This window comes from Condylura cristata, unplaced genomic scaffold (assembly GCF_000260355.1).
Source record: "Condylura cristata isolate star-nosed mole 26May11 unplaced genomic scaffold, ConCri1.0 scaffold00020, whole genome shotgun sequence".
In the NCBI taxonomy this organism is placed as follows: Eukaryota; Metazoa; Chordata; class Mammalia; order Eulipotyphla; family Talpidae; genus Condylura; species Condylura cristata.
In genome coordinates, this window is record NW_004567121.1 from 17,281,502 (window position 1) to 17,300,363 (window position 18,862).

At 34.2% G+C, this 18,862-nt stretch overlaps 1 protein-coding gene across 4 annotated transcripts in view; it reads right to left on the reverse strand.

Moving 5' to 3' along the window:
• EML4 (echinoderm microtubule associated protein like 4) overlaps nt 1-18,862 on the reverse strand; it is a 117,336-nt gene that overhangs the window by 56,340 nt on the left and 42,134 nt on the right. For all 4 annotated transcript variants that reach the window (XM_004686256.2, XM_004686254.2, XM_012727496.1 and 1 more), the window contains exon 2: nt 13,570-13,752. In XM_004686256.2, coding sequence (XP_004686313.1) covers nt 13,570-13,752 — 183 coding nt within the window. The remainder of the gene's footprint in view (nt 1-13,569; nt 13,753-18,862) is intronic.

The window sequence follows — 18,862 nt, forward strand, 5'->3', positions numbered from 1 at the left end:
TTTTAAAAAAAAAGATCAAAATAATGTGTGGTAATGTTGGTGTGGTGAGGGAGAATTAAGATTCACAATATAAAATGTCCACATCCTGTGAGGGTCAAATTTATTTAAAGATTTGGGAATAGAGAATAGTTTTGATTTTTGGAATCATTTTCCTCTCAAACACACAAGATAAACTTAACTTTTAGATTTGGTCAACTTCATGGTTATTTGTTTGCTTCTCTTTATAAAAGCAGAGGATGTAAAAAAGCTGTTAGGTACAGAAATACAGAGAAACACAAAAATACTAGGAAAAATTATGCACCAACATCTTTGACAAACTAGAAGTGAATAAACTAGAAACACTCCACACCAAGACTGAATCAGGAAGAAACTAAAATTCTGAGCAGACTGAATAGTAAAGAGACTGCCCACATTTTCTTCATTCCCTTGATGTCATTTTTAAGCAATTGCCTCAAATGACTTATCAACACTTAGTATTTCTAGAAATGACTAAAGTAACATATTGGTAGTGACAGGACCGTGGTGACTCCTTTCTCAGCATTTTCAGTTTTATTATGAAATTTTAGTTACTGAAAATGAAATGCTATTGAACATTAATATACTTATAAGATGGAATCATTTTATAACCCTTAAGTGGATATTACTTAAAATGCTACAGTGAAGATAAAACTTTGAAAGTCTTCCTAACTCTGTTCTAATTAGCCGTTGGTGTAATAACTGCAATTTATAGGTAAAGGAATATAAAGACACTTAGCCATTATCAGAAGTGAAATCTTGGCTTTCACTGTTTTGAATAATGCAAACATAAATACCATTAGAACTGAAGTCTGTGAACCCCTGACTGAATACACCCCACTTCCTCCTCTTAAAGGTTATCACTGAGTTCAGGTGATTCTGATTTGCAATAAAATTACTTAAAATAATTTCCTGAGTACCTGGCTACAATAATTATAGCCATGACAGAGAATCTGAAAATGGTTTGAAGAAGGGAAAAAAGATACAGATTTCTTCAGAAGCAGGCTGGGATTGGGTTGTGAAAGTCACAAAGCAATACTGGTTTTCAACAAAGGTATAGAGTGAGTTAGGGTCAGATGAGCACTGATTACTTGCATCAATTTACAAAGTATATTGCGTCTAATTTATCATGTCAAATTATAAACCAGCTGTTTTCTGACTCTCTCCCCCACATCCCTGAATCCTGTAGATTTCTCTTCCTGTGTCTTTGAAATGATTGCCATCCCTCCATTCTGCATATCATGCCTATTATCCATAGCCTTTGCCTTGCTCCACTAGTCTATGAGTCAGGTTCATCTTTCTGTTTGTTTGCTTCCTTAAGGTAAATAAAGTCTGATAAAAAGGAAAAACAGAAACCTGTATTTACACTGACATGGCAAATTTGGGGGTAATTTTATTTAAAATTAAAACATCTTTAATAACTTCTTAATGCTCACTGAATTCAAGCTCATTATTTCACAAAATGGTCATCAGGTCCTGACCCACATATCCACCTTTGTTTTCTCTTCTTTGCAAAGACTAGTTTGCAGTCTGACTGCAGAGGTTAACCCTAATCTGCTTCTCAAGAAGCCTTGTTCTGTTAACTATTTTCTTTCCCTTCTTTTAATCTGTCTTAGGTTAGGCTACCAGAACAAACTACAAATACTTATTTCTCACAGTTCTTTAGCTGAGAAAGGTCTAAGATCAAGGTGCTAAGTCTAAGATCAAGTTCTGTTGAGGATTTAACTACTAAAGCTATCTTAAGTATCTTCACATCAGTTAAGTTGGGGGAAGGAGAGCAGTAGTGGCTCTCTTCCTCTTATTTTCTTGTTAGGATATTTAGTCTTATTATGGGGGCTCCACCTTCATAACCTAAAGTACTTCCTACAGGTCCTACCTAACTCTAAATACCATCATGATAGGGATTAAACATGAGTTTTGGATTTCACAGAATAATCCCTCTTCAAACTTTCCCTCTTTGATGCCTCTCTCTAAGCATATCAGAAAACACACTCATATACATTTCATACATACTCCAAACTTTTAACTCTCTTTGAACCCCCCCACACCCCTCCATTCCAAGCCTAATTGGAAAAGAGCCAACCTATCTGCACCCAAACCTTCTGAAATCTATCATTTAACCACATCATGCAAATTTTTCTTGCCAAGATCTCCAATGGTTTGTTACTAAACTGAATGGATACTTTTCAGTCCTTATTTTGCTCTGGTTTTCCTTAGTAATATCGATCATTCTCACAAGGACAATATTCAGGTAAGAACAATGTCCTTGAGTTTCTTGGACATTGCCCTTACCTGAATTTCTTCTTAGCTCTCTATTGTTTGTTTCTTACTCTGACCTGCTATATCTTGTTGTCTTGTCAGACTGTATCTAGGCTCTTCAGCTATCTTGTCACTATCATACCCTACCTTTCTCATTACTGGCCTTCGGCTGGTAAACATCTCTCCATGAACTTGTGTGGCTCTTCCCCCATCAATACAACAATTCAAAATTGCTACTCTATGACATACATGATTTACGGTGAAAGTCATCACCTCCCATTCACTGTACAACCAGAAAACAGGAAATCAGCTTTGACTCTACTTTCTCACTGCCAGCATTCAATGGGGAGGTCCTTTGCAGTTTCTACAAATTTTTCCAACACTCCAGTTTTGTTGACAGACACAATAAATTGAACATATATAAAACAAACATTTAACAAAGTTTTGATATATATGTGCCTTGAAAGAGCCACCATACTCAAGAGAGGGAAAACTGACATCATCCTTAGAACTTCTCCTATGTCTGTAATCCATTACTCCCTCCTTCCAATCACTGCAAGTCTTCATTTTCTAGAAATCTATAAAATGGAATCATACATTTTTTTTTTTGGCCTGGCTTTTCTTCATTCAGCATCATTATAAGTTTCATTTGAATTTGATAAGTTTAGATTATTGCAGTGTAATACTATCTTACTATATAAGTATATAACAGTGTATTTATTCATTTACCTGTTATTTCTAATTTTTGGCAATTACACATAATGCTATAATGAAAATAAATGTACAAGTTTGTGTGGGCATATGCTTTAATTTCTCAGAGGTTAATATCTGGGGTGTATGGCAGGTAAATATTTAACTTTTCGGCAAACTGCCAAGTTGTTGTTTTCTTATGAGGCTGTACCACTTTACATTTCCACCAGTGTAAAGAGTTTCAGTTGCTTCGTATACTGGCAAATACTTGAATTGATGAGTTTTTTAATTTTAGCCAGCATAGTTAGCACGCAGTGGTGTCTTGTTGCAACTTAAATTTGCATTTTCTTAATGCTTAAATGTGTTAAATATCTTTTCATATACATATTTGTTATTCACATTTTTCTTTGGTGAAGTGTTTGTTGAAATTTTTGGAAAGTGGAATGTTTTCCTAATCACTAAGCTGTAAGAATTCTTTATTATTATAAATAAAAGTTCTCTGACAAATGTTATGTTTTATAAATATTTCCTCCTGTTCTATAGTTTGCCTTATTTTGATAAAGTTCAATTAATCTCATAATTTGTACTTGAATCCCATTTAAGAAATCTTTGACTGATGGTAAGATCTATAGTTTCTTATAGGTGTTTTAAACCCTTACACTGAGGATTACAATCACTTTCACTTAATTTTTATATGTAGTATGAAATAAGAATCAAAGTAGGCTTGTTTTTTCAGCATATAAACAAAATCTAGAATTTTATTTCTCTCCCTATCCCTTCTAGTGCCCAAAGTTTTTTTTTAAGATTTATTTATTTATGCATACAGAACTGGGGTACAGGCCAGAGGTGCAGGGTGGTGAGAGGCTTCACTGGAGACAGAATGGGGAGCAGAACAGGCAGATCAAGGAAATACACTAAGGGGAGCAGCAGGTGGGTCAGGAGAGGTCTGCCACGCCATGTGGTCACCTCCAGGGCAGGTGGGGATCAAAAACATGCTGAAGTGGCTTTAGCTTCTTAGTGTTGTGCTTTAACCCACTGCACCACCAGGGAGGACCCTGCTCAAACTTTTACATTTGCTCTACTACTTGGAATGTTCATCTAGAAGACTCATTTTCATTTTTTCAATTTTAGGTCAATACCATGTCATCAAAGAAGGCTTTTATGATCACCATATCTAAGGTGCCTCTCTTAGTTTACCCTCTTATTATGATATACTTTATTTCCTTCACAACCCTCATCACCATCACAATTTTTATGTAGCTCTTTGGGCACCTTACTTGTTTTGTACAATATCCCCATGCTTGTATATATTTCTGTGTTTTGCACACAGAGGTATTTAATATCTTAATGATTAAATAAATGTGTCTTCTTCACTATTGCCTGAGATGTTGTTTTTAGATTATGTTCACTTAATCTCTATTTACTTTTCTTCCTGTATCACCTTGTTCTCTATACTGTGAATGATCCATTTTTTTGTGTAAGTTAACACTGATTCTTGAATATTACTAGGAAGAAAATATGTTGCTATGACAACCATAAGAAACAAGCAAATGTAAGATGCACTGCAATTTCAGAGATGTTAAATACAAGAAATAAAGGCATCTCAGAATTAATGGATTATTATAAATCTACCTGTCATTCCTCAGCTTAAAAATCCTTTAATAGCTCTCCAGTGCCCTCAGGATTAAAACTAAATTCTTTAGCAAAGTATAAGGAATCACTATGGACTCTATCTACTAGTCTAGGCTCATTTCTTGACACTCCCATTCTCACACCCCATGCTTCAGTTTATTTTGAACCCCTAAACTTGGAACTTTTACTCCTTTGTGCTTTTGCATCTGAATGTCTCTCCCCACCCCCATACATTAGTCATCCCTGCTTACCTAAATTACATGTATTCATCATCCATCTACCCATCAAATATTTACTCAGGCCTATTATGATCCTCACTTTGTGTTTACAAAAGAGTACAAAGGTAGCCACTGGCATCACAGAATTGAAAACCTTTCCGGAGAATCACTCAGGCAAAGATAACATTTGGTAAGTACTGTAACATTATGTAGAGTGAAGAGTACTGAAGGAGTACAAGGACATAATTCTGTAAGGATGCTTAGAGAGCTCAAGAATGGCTCCCTCGAAAAAATATGCAGAACAAAGTCTTAGGTAAGAGAAAGCCAGGTAAGAAATGGTAAGATAATGGGATCTTATTTTAGTATAATTAAAAAGGCAGAAGGAATGTAACAGCAAAGTGGAGCATTTATGTGTGGTCGGCTTGGGCTGTGGGTGTGTGTGTGTGTGTGTGTGAAAGAAGGATGTAGGGAAAAAGCCCTTTGATGTGGTGAGAATGTATGAAGATCAGTCTAGATGGGAGAGGTAAATCTAGATGGGAGAGGTTACGAGGGGGAGTAAAAATCTAGTGGTTATATTAAGAGTAGATTTTAGAACAGTGGTCTAAGCACAAGATGATAAGAGAACTAAAACAAGAACTTAATTAGCATGAATGAAAAGGAGGGGGAGTTTTAATGCTTATGACTTAAAAGATGGAGTTTAGTTTGGAGACACTTTACATTTATGAATTCTGAAGGACATAAAAACAGAACCTTGCAGTAAGCAGATAATTCTTAAGTTCTGATGCCCTGAATACAGGCAATTTGGGAACTGGTACAAATAAGTGACTTAAAATCATGAAGATAAATGAGTGCTGATGTTTCTTCCTGTGAGGAACCTTCCAACTCCAGTTTAAGCTACTATTAATCTGACATATTCCCACTCCCCCTAAATGTACCCTTTAATACCAATTGCCACACAGCTTTAGAATTATTGACTTATCTGTCATTTCATTTAACCTGAAGTCCTTTGGGAGCAAAAACAATTTCTTTTATTTCTTTACTCTCCAGCATCAAACAATGAGTAGTACATTGAAAAGATGAAGGAAACAAACAACTATCGATGTGGAATAATCAAGCTTTGTGGCATCATTTGAAGTACTTTAGACTAGTTATGTCCCTTAATTTTTACCATAATCCAAAAGGAAATTATTAATATCATTTCAATTTTGTTGATGAAGAACCTGAATCCTAGAAGAGATCACTAACATGCTCAAGGTTGATAAATAAGCAGAAAGGAACAATTCTACCTAGTAGAGATACATTTTGAACTGTCCCAGTATAACAGGCAGGAGTTCATCAGATGGAATAGGGAAGCAAAACTGAAGCAGAGAGTAGAACTAAATCATCAAGAATCTCAGATACTTATACAAAGTAGCAATAAAAGATCCAAAGGAGATTTTCATGGTAATTTTTATATAATACATTAATTTGAGATAAGTCTTCCTACTGGGAATTCCTAGCATTTGGATAAAAGAGTGAATTACTGTCCAAGGTGGAGGCAGTAAGTAGTGGCAGAAATCAAAAAACTGTGGGCGAGTCCTTGTTTTTCCCTTGAGAAACCTAAAGTTGCATTCCTTGGCATGTAGAATATTAGTAACATACTGGAGGAAAGGATCATAAAGATAATTTCTTCAGTTATACATTTATGACTGAAATGTACTGTGTGTGTGCATGCACACCAGTGTGTGTCACTTTCTCTCAGGGCATAGGCATTAAAAAGTCTGAGCTACAATTCTCTCAAAAGTCAGCCTGCAATACTGGAAGTAATAGTGACAACTAGTAACCAAAGGAACAAGAGTAATTTCATTTCTGAGCAGCACACAGTTGAACTGCAAGAAATTTAGGCTAAATGTTTATAAGCCAGATACTTAGTCTTAATCACAGAGGAAATCAGGATAATGCCAGGGCAAAACCAAACAACAATTTCCATATTTTACCATTACATAAGAAAATTAATTGTGTTAGAACCAAGCACCTGACTTTTCTGATGTCTCAGTGTGACAGTTCCTAAATACTAATAAGTTTCACTACATTTTACATTTTAGATTCACACAGCAATTATCACTAAGAACTGTTACATATTCAAATTACGAAATTCCTCTTGCCCTCATCTGTAGTATCCTCTTACTCTTGCATCTATGCTAACCCTTCCATTAAAACAGTAATAATACATCTTTCTGTTTCTCTCTCTTCTCCTGTCATCCAATTTTAACAAGTATTGAGTCATCTCCATGCTAAGTGATGTTAGTAAGAAACTGTCCTTACCTTCAAATAATTTAAAATCTAGCAGTAGCAACAAGTATATATAGCAAGAGACATACAAATAAAATTTTAAAACAATTCCAAGGGGGGGAGAAACCAGATCTTTTTTAAGAAATAATTTGAAGCCTTAAAGTACAGAAAAAAATTTGATCATGAGGAAGGTAAAGATGTTACATGGAAGAAGAACATTATCTTATACTCAAAATCTTTTCTTTATCTCAGATTCTCTATCACATGCCACACAGCTCCAATTGCCTAGCTTTTCTACTCTTTTTCATATTTTTAAGTTCATCGCTATCTTTTTCAATTTCTGTCAATTACTCAGCTTCATTCTTTGAGAAGACAGAAGACGATGTGTACTCCACAGAATTTTATTTTATTTTCTGTATTTGGAATTTTTGTCTGTATACTTCTTATTGTCTCAAGAGGAAATTGTATATACAGTCCTTTTAACTCTTGGTCCTTAATTAATTTTTAAATATTTTGTGTAGAAATGACAAAAGAAGTATTGACACTCCTAGAGAAAGTGATTACATGATTACTGCTATCTGATCTGAGGTAGTATTCACCCAGACAGCAGTCCCCCTTACCCACTGTTTCAGTTCACTTTCTGCAGTTTCCAACAACTCTGGTCTGAAAAAATCACCTACAATAAGATTATTTTGATAAAGACCACATTCACAAGACTTTGAGTACAAGACACCATTATAACCGCCTTATTTTACTACAAGTTATTAACCTCTTTCTGTGCCTAATTTATAAATCAAAACTATTACAGACAGGTATTTATAAAAAAGAAAGTATATGTAGGGTTTGGTATATCCACAGCTTCAGGCATCTACTAGGGATCTTGGAATACCTCTGTGGATAAGGAGAGAACTACTATACTTTTACATACGAAGAAGTGCTTAGAAGTCTCTGAATTGTTGTTAAATACTTTCTCATCCCCTACCAGAACTATGAGTCACTGTAACCTAAGGGCCCCACAAAGGATATTCATATTTTCCAACCTGATTAAAGTAATTTGCTTATCAACAACACATACAACAAACCTAAAGACAATCTCTGTCTTCTCCCACGTTACCTGGAATAAGAGCCAAATGATACAGACCTGTGCCTGTGTACTATCCCAAAGTCTACATATTTAGTAATGGTTTTTTAGAGAACTAACATCCTCTACATTTCAATATTGCTCCTGGGTTCTCTCATTTTCACCAAAGACAGTTACACTGCTTGATACTTTTGCTTTATCAGCAGCTTCCCTATTTAAGTGACTGGTTCCCATTTTCAGCTAAATTTGACTTTTGCTTTTATACCATTGTGTACTAACAGCTTGTATTCACATAATGTCAGTGGGCTATAGTCTCAAATTACATTCATATGGTCACCCCAAGAGGTCTTAATGGGTTTTGCAGGCACCGGCTGTGACATGATTTGTCTTTCTGGCAGTTAAAACTGCTAGTGTTCCCTAGGCCATCCGTTATGCTCCAGAGTGCAGGTAAGTTTTTTTTTTTTTTCTCACTTTTGGCAGGGATTCAGGTGCAACTGGTGCATATATTCTAAATGTACACCGTCAATGGGAAAGAATTCTGACAGTGAAGGTATATGATAAATTTAAATATCACCTTAAAAACTGCTAAGAAAACTTTCTACATCATTTAAGTAATAATAGAGTCCAGAAAAAATGGGGCTTAGTATTAGATGGTACATTGGAGAAGATAAGCTAAAAGATGAGAACTAATACTGAAATGACTAGTTCCGTTTATCTCTGATTTTGGCGCTTCAGAATGGTAGTAATATGATTAAGAGACACAGTAAAAAGTCATTAAACATCAGTACAGATGCAATTAACATTTAGTTTTATCCATATCTGAAGTCAAGTCATTTACCCCATAATAACTGCCATATCACAAAACTAAGTTATCTTCATCAGTAAGGAAACTGAACTGTATTTTTAACCACATGAACAGCTGTATTCTATTTATCTATGGAGGCTTACTCTTACCTTTAAAGAAAATCTTTGAAAAATATGACTGCTTTAAGGGAATGACAGTGATTATTGTCTTGTCAGTAACTTACATAAACATGAATACTATAAATTCTAATTTCATAGAGGGCTAAAAAAGTCATATGAAAATATGGTAACATTTTCCTTGGCATCAGAAACATTACTTTTTAATGGAAGGAGGGGGGAACTTTATTTTAAAATATTTTCCTTAAAACATTTATTCTGGCCCTCCCTGGTGGTGCAGCGGGTTAAAGCACAGCACTAAGAAGCTTAAGCCACTTCCACATGAGTTCGATTCCCACCTGCCCCGGAGGAGATCCACATGGTGTGGCAGACCTCTCCTGACCCGCCCGCTGCTCCCCTCAGCAGTGTACTTTGTCGATCTGCCTGTTCTGCTCCCCACTCTGTCTCTGGTGAATCCTCTCACCCTCCGCATCTCTGGCCTGTACCCCAGTTCTGTATGAATAAATAATATATATATATATATATATATATATAACATTTATTCTAAAATTTCACTCCATTAATATATTAATCCTTTTTAATGTTGAAATTGACTATATACAAAATGCCAACAGTGATGAAGCATTTTTTAAAAGATTTATTTATTTATACATACAAGAGCTGGGGTGCAGGCGAGGTGCAGGGGGTGGGTGAGAGGATTCACCAGGGAGAGAGTGGGGAGCAGAACAGGCAGATATACTGAAATATACTGCTGAGGGGAAGCAGCAGGTCAGACAGAAGAGGTCTGATGCACCATATAGGTCATCTCCATGGCCAGGGATAGAAATACCCTGTGGCTGTGGATAGCTTCATAGTACTGAGTCTTTAACCCCTGCACCACCAGGGAGGCCCCAGCACTTAATATTTTTTCCAATTACTCTATACTTTTATATAAAGAATGTATATTCCAAGATAAAGCTGTTTCGAATTGTCAATAATTAACAAAACTTTAAAATTATATCTCTCTTGAAAAAAAAAATTATATATCTCTTGCTTTTTTTTTTAAATCAACATTAGAAAACAATAGTTGGCAGGAAAATTTTTCCATTCAAGGGAAACAGAGTACTTCTTAACAAAGAATCATTTAATTTCTAAAACGTTATTTCTCTAAATTACATTATCCAAACCTCGCATCAATCAATTCTGTAGGCAGCAATTCAAAGCCTGTGTCTAACATAACAAAGCAACTTAAATAAATTACATGTGGAGTCTATTTTAGAATTTAACCACATTAGCATATTCTAAGAACAGTCAAAGTAAACTTAGAAGTAGAATGGGGAAGGGGGGGTTTAGTATCTCTCTAATAAGGATAAAGATAAGAGTACACTGTGACTAGAAAAAGTTCCAATGTAGCAGCTGTAGGTGGCTCTGTGGCTCCAGAACTGGGTAAGTCACTAATAAAGAACTGAACAAAAGGGATCCTAAACTCACTTTAGAAACAAATTGTGATCAAAGAACTACAAAGGACAATTTACAAAAAAGTATGTTCTTAGGGAGTAGTAGGAAAGAACATGCTATTTAATTTATTTGCATTTTATGACACTGAAACAGGTAAATAAATGCTACATAACCAAGTGTCACACAAAATATCATTGATTTGAATAAAAAAAATACCTTACTGAAATATCTTAGTAAATAAAAAAATGGGAGGAAAAAATTGAATGTAAACAAACATTACCTCAATGAAGTACAAAATGTTAAGTTTTTCTCACCAATTACAATGTACTATAGTTTTAGCATACTAATGTTAAAAAATATTTTAAAGACTACATAAACTATTTGAAAAATAGTTTTTATTAATGTTGTGGACAATAACCCTTTACTACATCATTTATTTCATACAGGATTTAAAGTAAATAAAGAGAGGCTAATGGCACATATGCCAGTTAAAGAGGGGAAACTTCTTTCTCTGCAAAGTTTACTTGGTATAAGGACCACATGAAGCATGGTGACCTGAGATAAGCAGCTGGGGGATGTCTCATTAACAGCCTTTTGCTCTGTTCTTGCTATGCAACTGAATCTTGCTTCATGTTAGACCACATACCATGAGGCAGAATGGCCCTGGGGTTCCCATCATTCCTGAATCTTACTCATCCTTGGTCTACAGCTATACATGCACCTCTTGGTATGGAGCCATGTCACATCTGACCACGCACAGCTGCCAATGCAAACCCACCCGGAATCTTGAAGAACTGAAAGTATATATAAAAACCCCGACTTCCTACAGACTGTGGACACAAATCTGCTGAGTCAGCATCAATGAAATTAAACCTGCTTCTTGTTAAACCTAGTGTCTAAGTTTCCTGTGTGCCATGTATCACATATACATCAATTGATCTATTTCTTCATTCTACTCTAACAACTCCCCAAATCCTCTCTTATAAAAATAAATTTATAACCAGATAACTGTTTTACTTGGTTTGATCTTGGTAGTCCTCAAAGTCGGTTCTTTAAAAAATTTAAAGACCATAATATAACATTATAAGTCAGAGTGGCTTCTATCAACTTGCCAAACTCTCAAGTCCCTTATCCTCTTCCACTGACACATTTGTCTTACTAATACAAAAGACCAAGCCTGTCATCTTTCTTTCTACAAAGAACATCAAGTCCAGAGTGCTTGAGTTTGGAATAAAAAAATGATAATCACAAAACCAGACCAACTGAATGCTCCTTCCCCCAGAGATACCCACTTTAATACTCACAGGGTCACTCAACATTTCTTTCACCTACTCTGCTTTTCCATCGTACTCTAACCATTCCAATTACTCCCCGCAAGAGCATCAAAGTCTCCAGAGGAGGCAGTAATAAGGAATAAAATTTCCTAAGCTGACAATTCTGAATTTTCTACCACTTCCAGTTGGTTCATTTCTTTCCATTCTGTTTCAAAAGTAGTCTTTTTCTTTAAGACTAACATTTTCTTACCTACTCTATGATCTTTTCTAAATTACCACCAGTCCTCTGCTACCAATATCATCTTCTTCTCTGCTGCCTTTTTATCAACATATCTTTGTGCCCAAGTCTATAATGTCATAAAAAATTTAAAATTTAAACTGACCTTTAACTTAGCATCTTCTTCTAGTTACTACCATCTCCCCTCAGTCAGTTTTTGAAAGAGTGGTTATAGCTTCACAATTCCACAATTCTCAATTGTTGTTTCTAAAAATATTGCTATTTGACTTACAATCTTCACTCTGCTAAAACTGCTTTTTGAGAGGTTTCAAATATTCTCATCAATGCCAAATCTAATGATTGCCTCTCTCTTTTTTCGACCTCTTTGTAGAGGCTAGCAATATGAACTGTACTCTCTGCTATGCTAAAACATTGATGCTTTCAACAAAACTATCCTAACCCTTATTTTACAACCTACTTGTATGACTTCACCTATTAGCTAAATAGTCCCCAATTCTTATTGCTTACCAAGACTACCATGAGCACTAGCCCTGTAATTCAGCTAATTTATATGCCATAAATTACTCAAGCCCAACATTTAGATGCTAAATTTCTAATCTTTCTTCTAAATCTGCTCCTCACATGTCTTTGTTAACTATCTTTTGTCTAGCTAGGAATTATGTCAAGACTCCTCTGAAAGGTTAAGAATTTGCACTGACATACTGTGGTGGAGACTGGTAAGTCGATGAATATTCTCACCTTCCCTTTTGCCAGGATGGGGATAATCATGCCTATGTCCATGTAACTCTACAAGAAGAATATGTTCAACTGCTGATTAATATGAGATGATTTAAAATTCTTTCTGGATGGCAGTTCTACTGCCCAACTTTAACTATGCAGAATTTGTCCTTTCTTTAAAATGTAAAAAAAAAAATTCTTTCTCTGGGTGGCTGCAGGAAGAAAAAGGTCACACTATAGCTACTTCAAACTCAAGAGAAACAGGGTCCTGAAGACTATTTCTTTTAAGTGTGAAAGTTCCCAATTTAAAGTTAAAAGTCCCATGAGGCTTGGCAGTAAGTTTCAGAACTTAAAATCTTCAGGATTTTTAGAGTGAAGCTATTTAACTATAATGATTTTAATAATTCATATACTAAGAAGGCTGATTTTAAAAGTACATGTGTATACCCAGCTGCAATGTTCAAGATAAAATGCTAAGTACGATGGGACACAAATAAATTTCAGTTCCCACCCATAGTTAACTTATCTAGTTGGATGACATTAAATTTACAAATAGTATGATATATGTAATGGTATGTGATATTACACACAAAAAATTCTAATTTAAAATAATAAATAATAAAATCTCAGAAATTCATGAGAATAGGAACAGGGCAATAAAAAGACTAAATCACAGTATTTAAAGAGATACTACAGTTTTTTATTTCCAATTTTAATGTAATTTTAATTTAACTGGTAAAATGCACACATTTTACATATTATCTCCAAAAAAGGTGAAAATAAAGATTCTTATTACTTTACAGCAAACTTAATTACCTTTACTTGGGACAGATTTTTTCACTGAGGCTATATGCTCTTCAGAAATTGCAAGGCGTCGCAAAACATCAGCCAAAGCTGCCTTTAACACAGTGATTTCATCTTCTTGTTGTTGAACTCGTAACTCAAGAGCTGAGAGGCGATCTTGAACATCAGAAGTACTTGCAGCAGAAATACTATCATCTATAAAATAAACATGAAATATTTTACAGGTTAAGTTAAAAAAATAATTTAATGACAAATTAGAAAATCTGTATCAATCTTTAAAATATAAAAACTGAAAAAGAATGGTCATTTTGAACAGATTAACTTCTGCAAAGATTTTCATAACTATTTGAACTAATTTAAAATATTAAATGCCAATATATTTGACATATAATTAAAATTAAGAAAATTTCCCTCACTTTTTTTAATCAAAATATTCTTCAAATATATCACTTCATACAATTACGATAATTTTAAAAGAGCAAACTATTCAAAGCATACTTCTTAATTACCACACGACTGTCATACTTCTCTCTAAAAAAAGAGTACAAATAAAACTTCATTTTCACTTTGTGTAGCATACAAGGAACCCCTTCCCACTCACTTTCATGATTAATTAAGAAAAAGCACTCTACTCCTGTCTACTTCTATATTCACAAATTATTATACTCTCAAAAACCATAATTTATGATTAATAAGAATATTTTGGTACTTTTCTATACCTCACATCCAAAATTCTTTAAAAACTAAACAAAACAGGGCCCTCCCTGGTGGCGCAGCGAGTTAAAGCACAGCACTAAGAAGCTAAAGCCACTTCCAATTAGTTCAATCCCCGCCTGCCCTGGAGGTGACCACATGGCGCCACAGACCTCTCTTGACCCACCCACTGCACCCCTCAGCAGTGTGCTTCATAGATCTGTCTGTTCTGCTCCCCGCTCTGTCTCTGGTGAAGCCTCTAGCCGCCCCTAAGCCTCTGGCCTGTACCCCAGTTCTGTATGCACAAATAAATAAATCTTTAAAAAAAAAAAACTAAACAAATATTCCTACTAGCTAATGATATGACCTAGCAAATTCCTTTTTGCAAGTCATTACTTGTAAGCAGAAGGTACTGATTGAGGCAACGAATTATACGGAGATGACTTTCTAAATTGTTCTCAATTCATGAAGAATGAGTTACATATTTAAATTATAATCATGGTAAGATACTTGATTTTTATAAATATACTCTGCTTAATGATTTTGTGAAGTCAGTAGAAAGGTTATCAGATACTAATGCCAAATTTATTATAGGTCTGTGTTTTAAAACAGACATAACTAGCTTTTACTTTTGCAAGAAACTTAAACTCTTAAAGACTTTTTTTAAAAAAAATATATGACTAGGTTTTTACTTTTTGAAACCTAGATAGTCACATGAAAGGTAAGGTTTAACTTATAAAAATCTTACCACAAGCTACTAGATACTGTGATAAGACACAAGGACAATTTTTTTCAAAGGGTTTAACAAGCACAAAGTTAACTATTAACAGCGTCCTGCATTTATATTGTACAGTCATTTACTATGTCACCCCCCTCTTCACACTACCTATATTTTTTATATTTGAAGAAAGAGCTTGAGAAGTTAAATACTTTGCCCCAAGGTCACCAACATAGTCTTAGAATATCTGTTTGAGATGCAAACACCAGACTCTAGATTCATAATTTAAGTGCCCTTATTTCACATTGCATGCTAACAGTCACAGGGGGACCAATAAATATATGCTTACATAAAGCCTCAAAAGACGTTTTTAAGTTGAGAGATATTATTAAACATTTGTTTTAGAAGGTCATTTGGCTGCTATGTGATAATAGACTAGGACAAGCTAAGAGTAAATGCAAGGAAACTAACTGCAGAAATGTATGTGAAAGGTCATTGATGGTCTAGGTTAGGGTTCAATTGTCCATATATCTTACTCTGTGCTGAAAAATTTGTCTGCTATTTCAGTATAAATAGTTATACCTCACCTTCATCCTCAAGTTTCTTAGTTTGGACAATTAATTATAGGGGCACTAAGCAGCAATGGAAATGCAAAGGAACATATAGTTGATCTCCACATTTCCTTATAGATCTAAAATTCTATAACCTTGTCTAAAATTCTGGCTCTCTCTTTTTAGGGGTATGAATCTCTTTGGGAATTCAATAAAAGCACTGGTAGAATAGTGCATGAATGTAACTCTGGACTGGCTTCTCACACATAATTTCTTCATGCTAATTAGTATTTACCTTAACTTTAGAAATATTGCATGAAATAGTGCATAGCACTGCCATTTAAACAGACTCAAAAAGTTACTATCCTTGAGTGTAATGTTCATTGTAATATATACTGCATATTACTGTCACAAAATTGGAAACCCCACAAAATAGATGGGGTTAAAAAGTTATAATGTATTCATACCACAGAATACCATGCAACAATTAAAAATAATTAGATGTATAAGCTAAAAACTTGAAAGATCTATAAGGCAACTTCAGAGGAATAAGCTAATTGTGTGTGAAACACTATGTACTGAGCAACTTTTATTCAAATACACACAAAGGTATACTTAAAAAAATAAACACAAATTTATTTACATATGTATATAATGTACACATAGAAAAGAAAAGCCTAGAAGCATACATGTCAAACTGATAATTAGGCTACTTCTGACTAAGAGACTAAAATTAAAAGAAAAAAATTAAGGGGATTTTTTGCTTTTTTAATTTAAATATTTCTGTGTTATTTGATTTTCATAATGAAAACATGTATATGTGTTAAACTTATGTTTAAGTAAAAGTGCATTGCTTTGAAGCAGGACTTACGTTTTGTCAAGCATGGTGTTTCAATTTTATAAAGGAACATACTAAAGTATAAAGTAATTAAACCACCATTCACTGATTACTAAAGCTAGCATAGAGTCTAACTTAAAGACTAACACCTCCCCCGACCCACTACCATTTGATAGAAAAGTAAACTAAAACTATTGGGTAATTAGGTAAATTACTCAGAATCACACAGCAAACAGGTTAGAGCTCCTGCCTCAGATGACTCTTAAAAATCAATCTCTCTTAACTCTTTCCATTCTGAAGACTTTTCCTCATTTTTTTCTCTAATAATCTCTAATGGACTACACTCCCATTCACAATAAACTTTTATGAATAAAACATATGTTCAGTAACTAGAATGTATCTATGTTGGGGAGGTTTCTTAACTTTCCTTTGTTAATCCATTTATAATATAACGTCCCTTTTCCTCACACAATGGTATTCTCATTTCTTTGTTCCTTCTCAAAATAGTTCTAGACTTGAAAGTATAAACTGCAAATGAATTCTCAAGTTTTCTTAAACTCATGTTGGGGGCTAAGTGGAGGAACCCATTAACCTCTTTATCCATGAGTCTAATTTATATTGGCTTAAGTCTCTTATTAGAGACTTAAGATTAGAGATCTGAAATTAGAAGTTTGAGATTAGAAATTTGTGTACAAATTTGTATGTAACTAATAAAACTTTACTGTACACTATTTAGAACTATATTAAAACTAAAACTTTTTGTTCTTACTAAAGTAAAGTGTACTTAATTTATCTTCTGAACTGTCAATGTGCTACCTTTGTAGAGATAAATACATTGTATGTTATTTTAAACATCCCAAAGTTGGCAATTCAGCATTCTGTCAGAATGAGTTTTCCTGACATTCCAGTACTTTTAGAATGTCAATGATTTTATGTAATTCTTTCTCAAATTGAATACTTTGTCTTCCTAACAAGGCACACAATTATAATGTAAATGGCGTCAAATTGGCAAAATAAATGTGACAATATGTCTCCCCCAAAATACATAGTAACATGAACTCATATTCATTGCTGGTAGGACTTAAACTGCTTTAAGAACTTTGGGCTTCATTTGGCAAAATTAAAAATGCAGACATCCTATAGACCCAGCAATTCTATTACTAGGTATATGTGTATATCCTGACCTGTAGCAAAGTTGGCAAACTGTTTCTGTAAAGGGCCAGAGAGTAAATATTTTAGGCTTTAAAGACCATATATTTTCTGTAAATATAAAAAACAGCTTTAGATGTTGGTATGGCTATGTTCCAATAACACTTGATTTACAAAACATACAGTCTGCCAGACCTGGGTTCCCAATCTCTGCTCTTGTACATATACATCAAGAAACATATTCAGCAATACATTACTGAAAGACCACTAGGTTGATGAGGAAATCAAAAAAGAAATAAAAAATACTTTAAGACAAGTGACGATGAGGACACATTCTAGAATGCATGGACACAATAGAGGGAAGTATGTAGCAATACAAGCCCACATTAAGAAACAAGAACTCAAAGAAAACAACCTAATCTCTCATTCAAGGAACTAGAAAGAGAATCCAAAGAAAGTAGAGGAAATAAATGAAATAGAAGTCAAAATGGTAGTCCATGAGATCAATGAAATCAAAAACTGATTCTCTGTATAAACAGATAAACCCCTACCTACACTCACAAAGAGGGAGAAAACTAATAAATAGGATCACTGATCATAGAGGGGAAATTACAGTAGATACAGAAATCCAGAGAATCATTCTTTATGGGAAAAAACTGAAAATCTTTCCACTAGAATCTAGTAGAAGACAAGGATGTCCACTCTCACCACTACTATTACAATCACCACTACTATTCACAAAGTACTAGAAGTCCAAGTTAGAGCAATTAGGCAAGAGGACAAAAAAAAAGAACCCAACTGGTCAAGAAGAAGTATATTATCTGCAGATAATATAATATCTATAGAAAATTATCTACAGATGACATAATATAGAAAATCCTAAAAAAAATCTATGGAAAATTTAATTAAAACAATAAGCCAGACCAACATCTAAAGCTGTTTTTTATATTTACTTCAGTAAAGTATCAGGTTACAAACAAATACATAAAAGTCAGTTGCCTTCTTTTATGCAAAAAATCAACCTAAGGAAGAAAACCTCTCCATTTACAACTGTAGCAATAAATAAATTAACTATATAAAAATTACCTGGGAATAAACATAACAAAGTAGGCAAAGAACATATACAAGGAAAAAATATTAAAAAAAAAAAAAAGAACACACACACACACAAAAAAATGTTAAGATATTTCCTGCTCATGGGCTGAAAGAATCAACATTACCAAAATGACTATCCTACCTAAAACAATTTATAGATTCAATGCAATTTCAATAAAAATCTCAATGGTGGCCCTCCCTGGTGGTGCAGCGGGTTAAAGCACAGCACTGAGAAGCTAAAGCCACTTCTGCAAGAGTTCG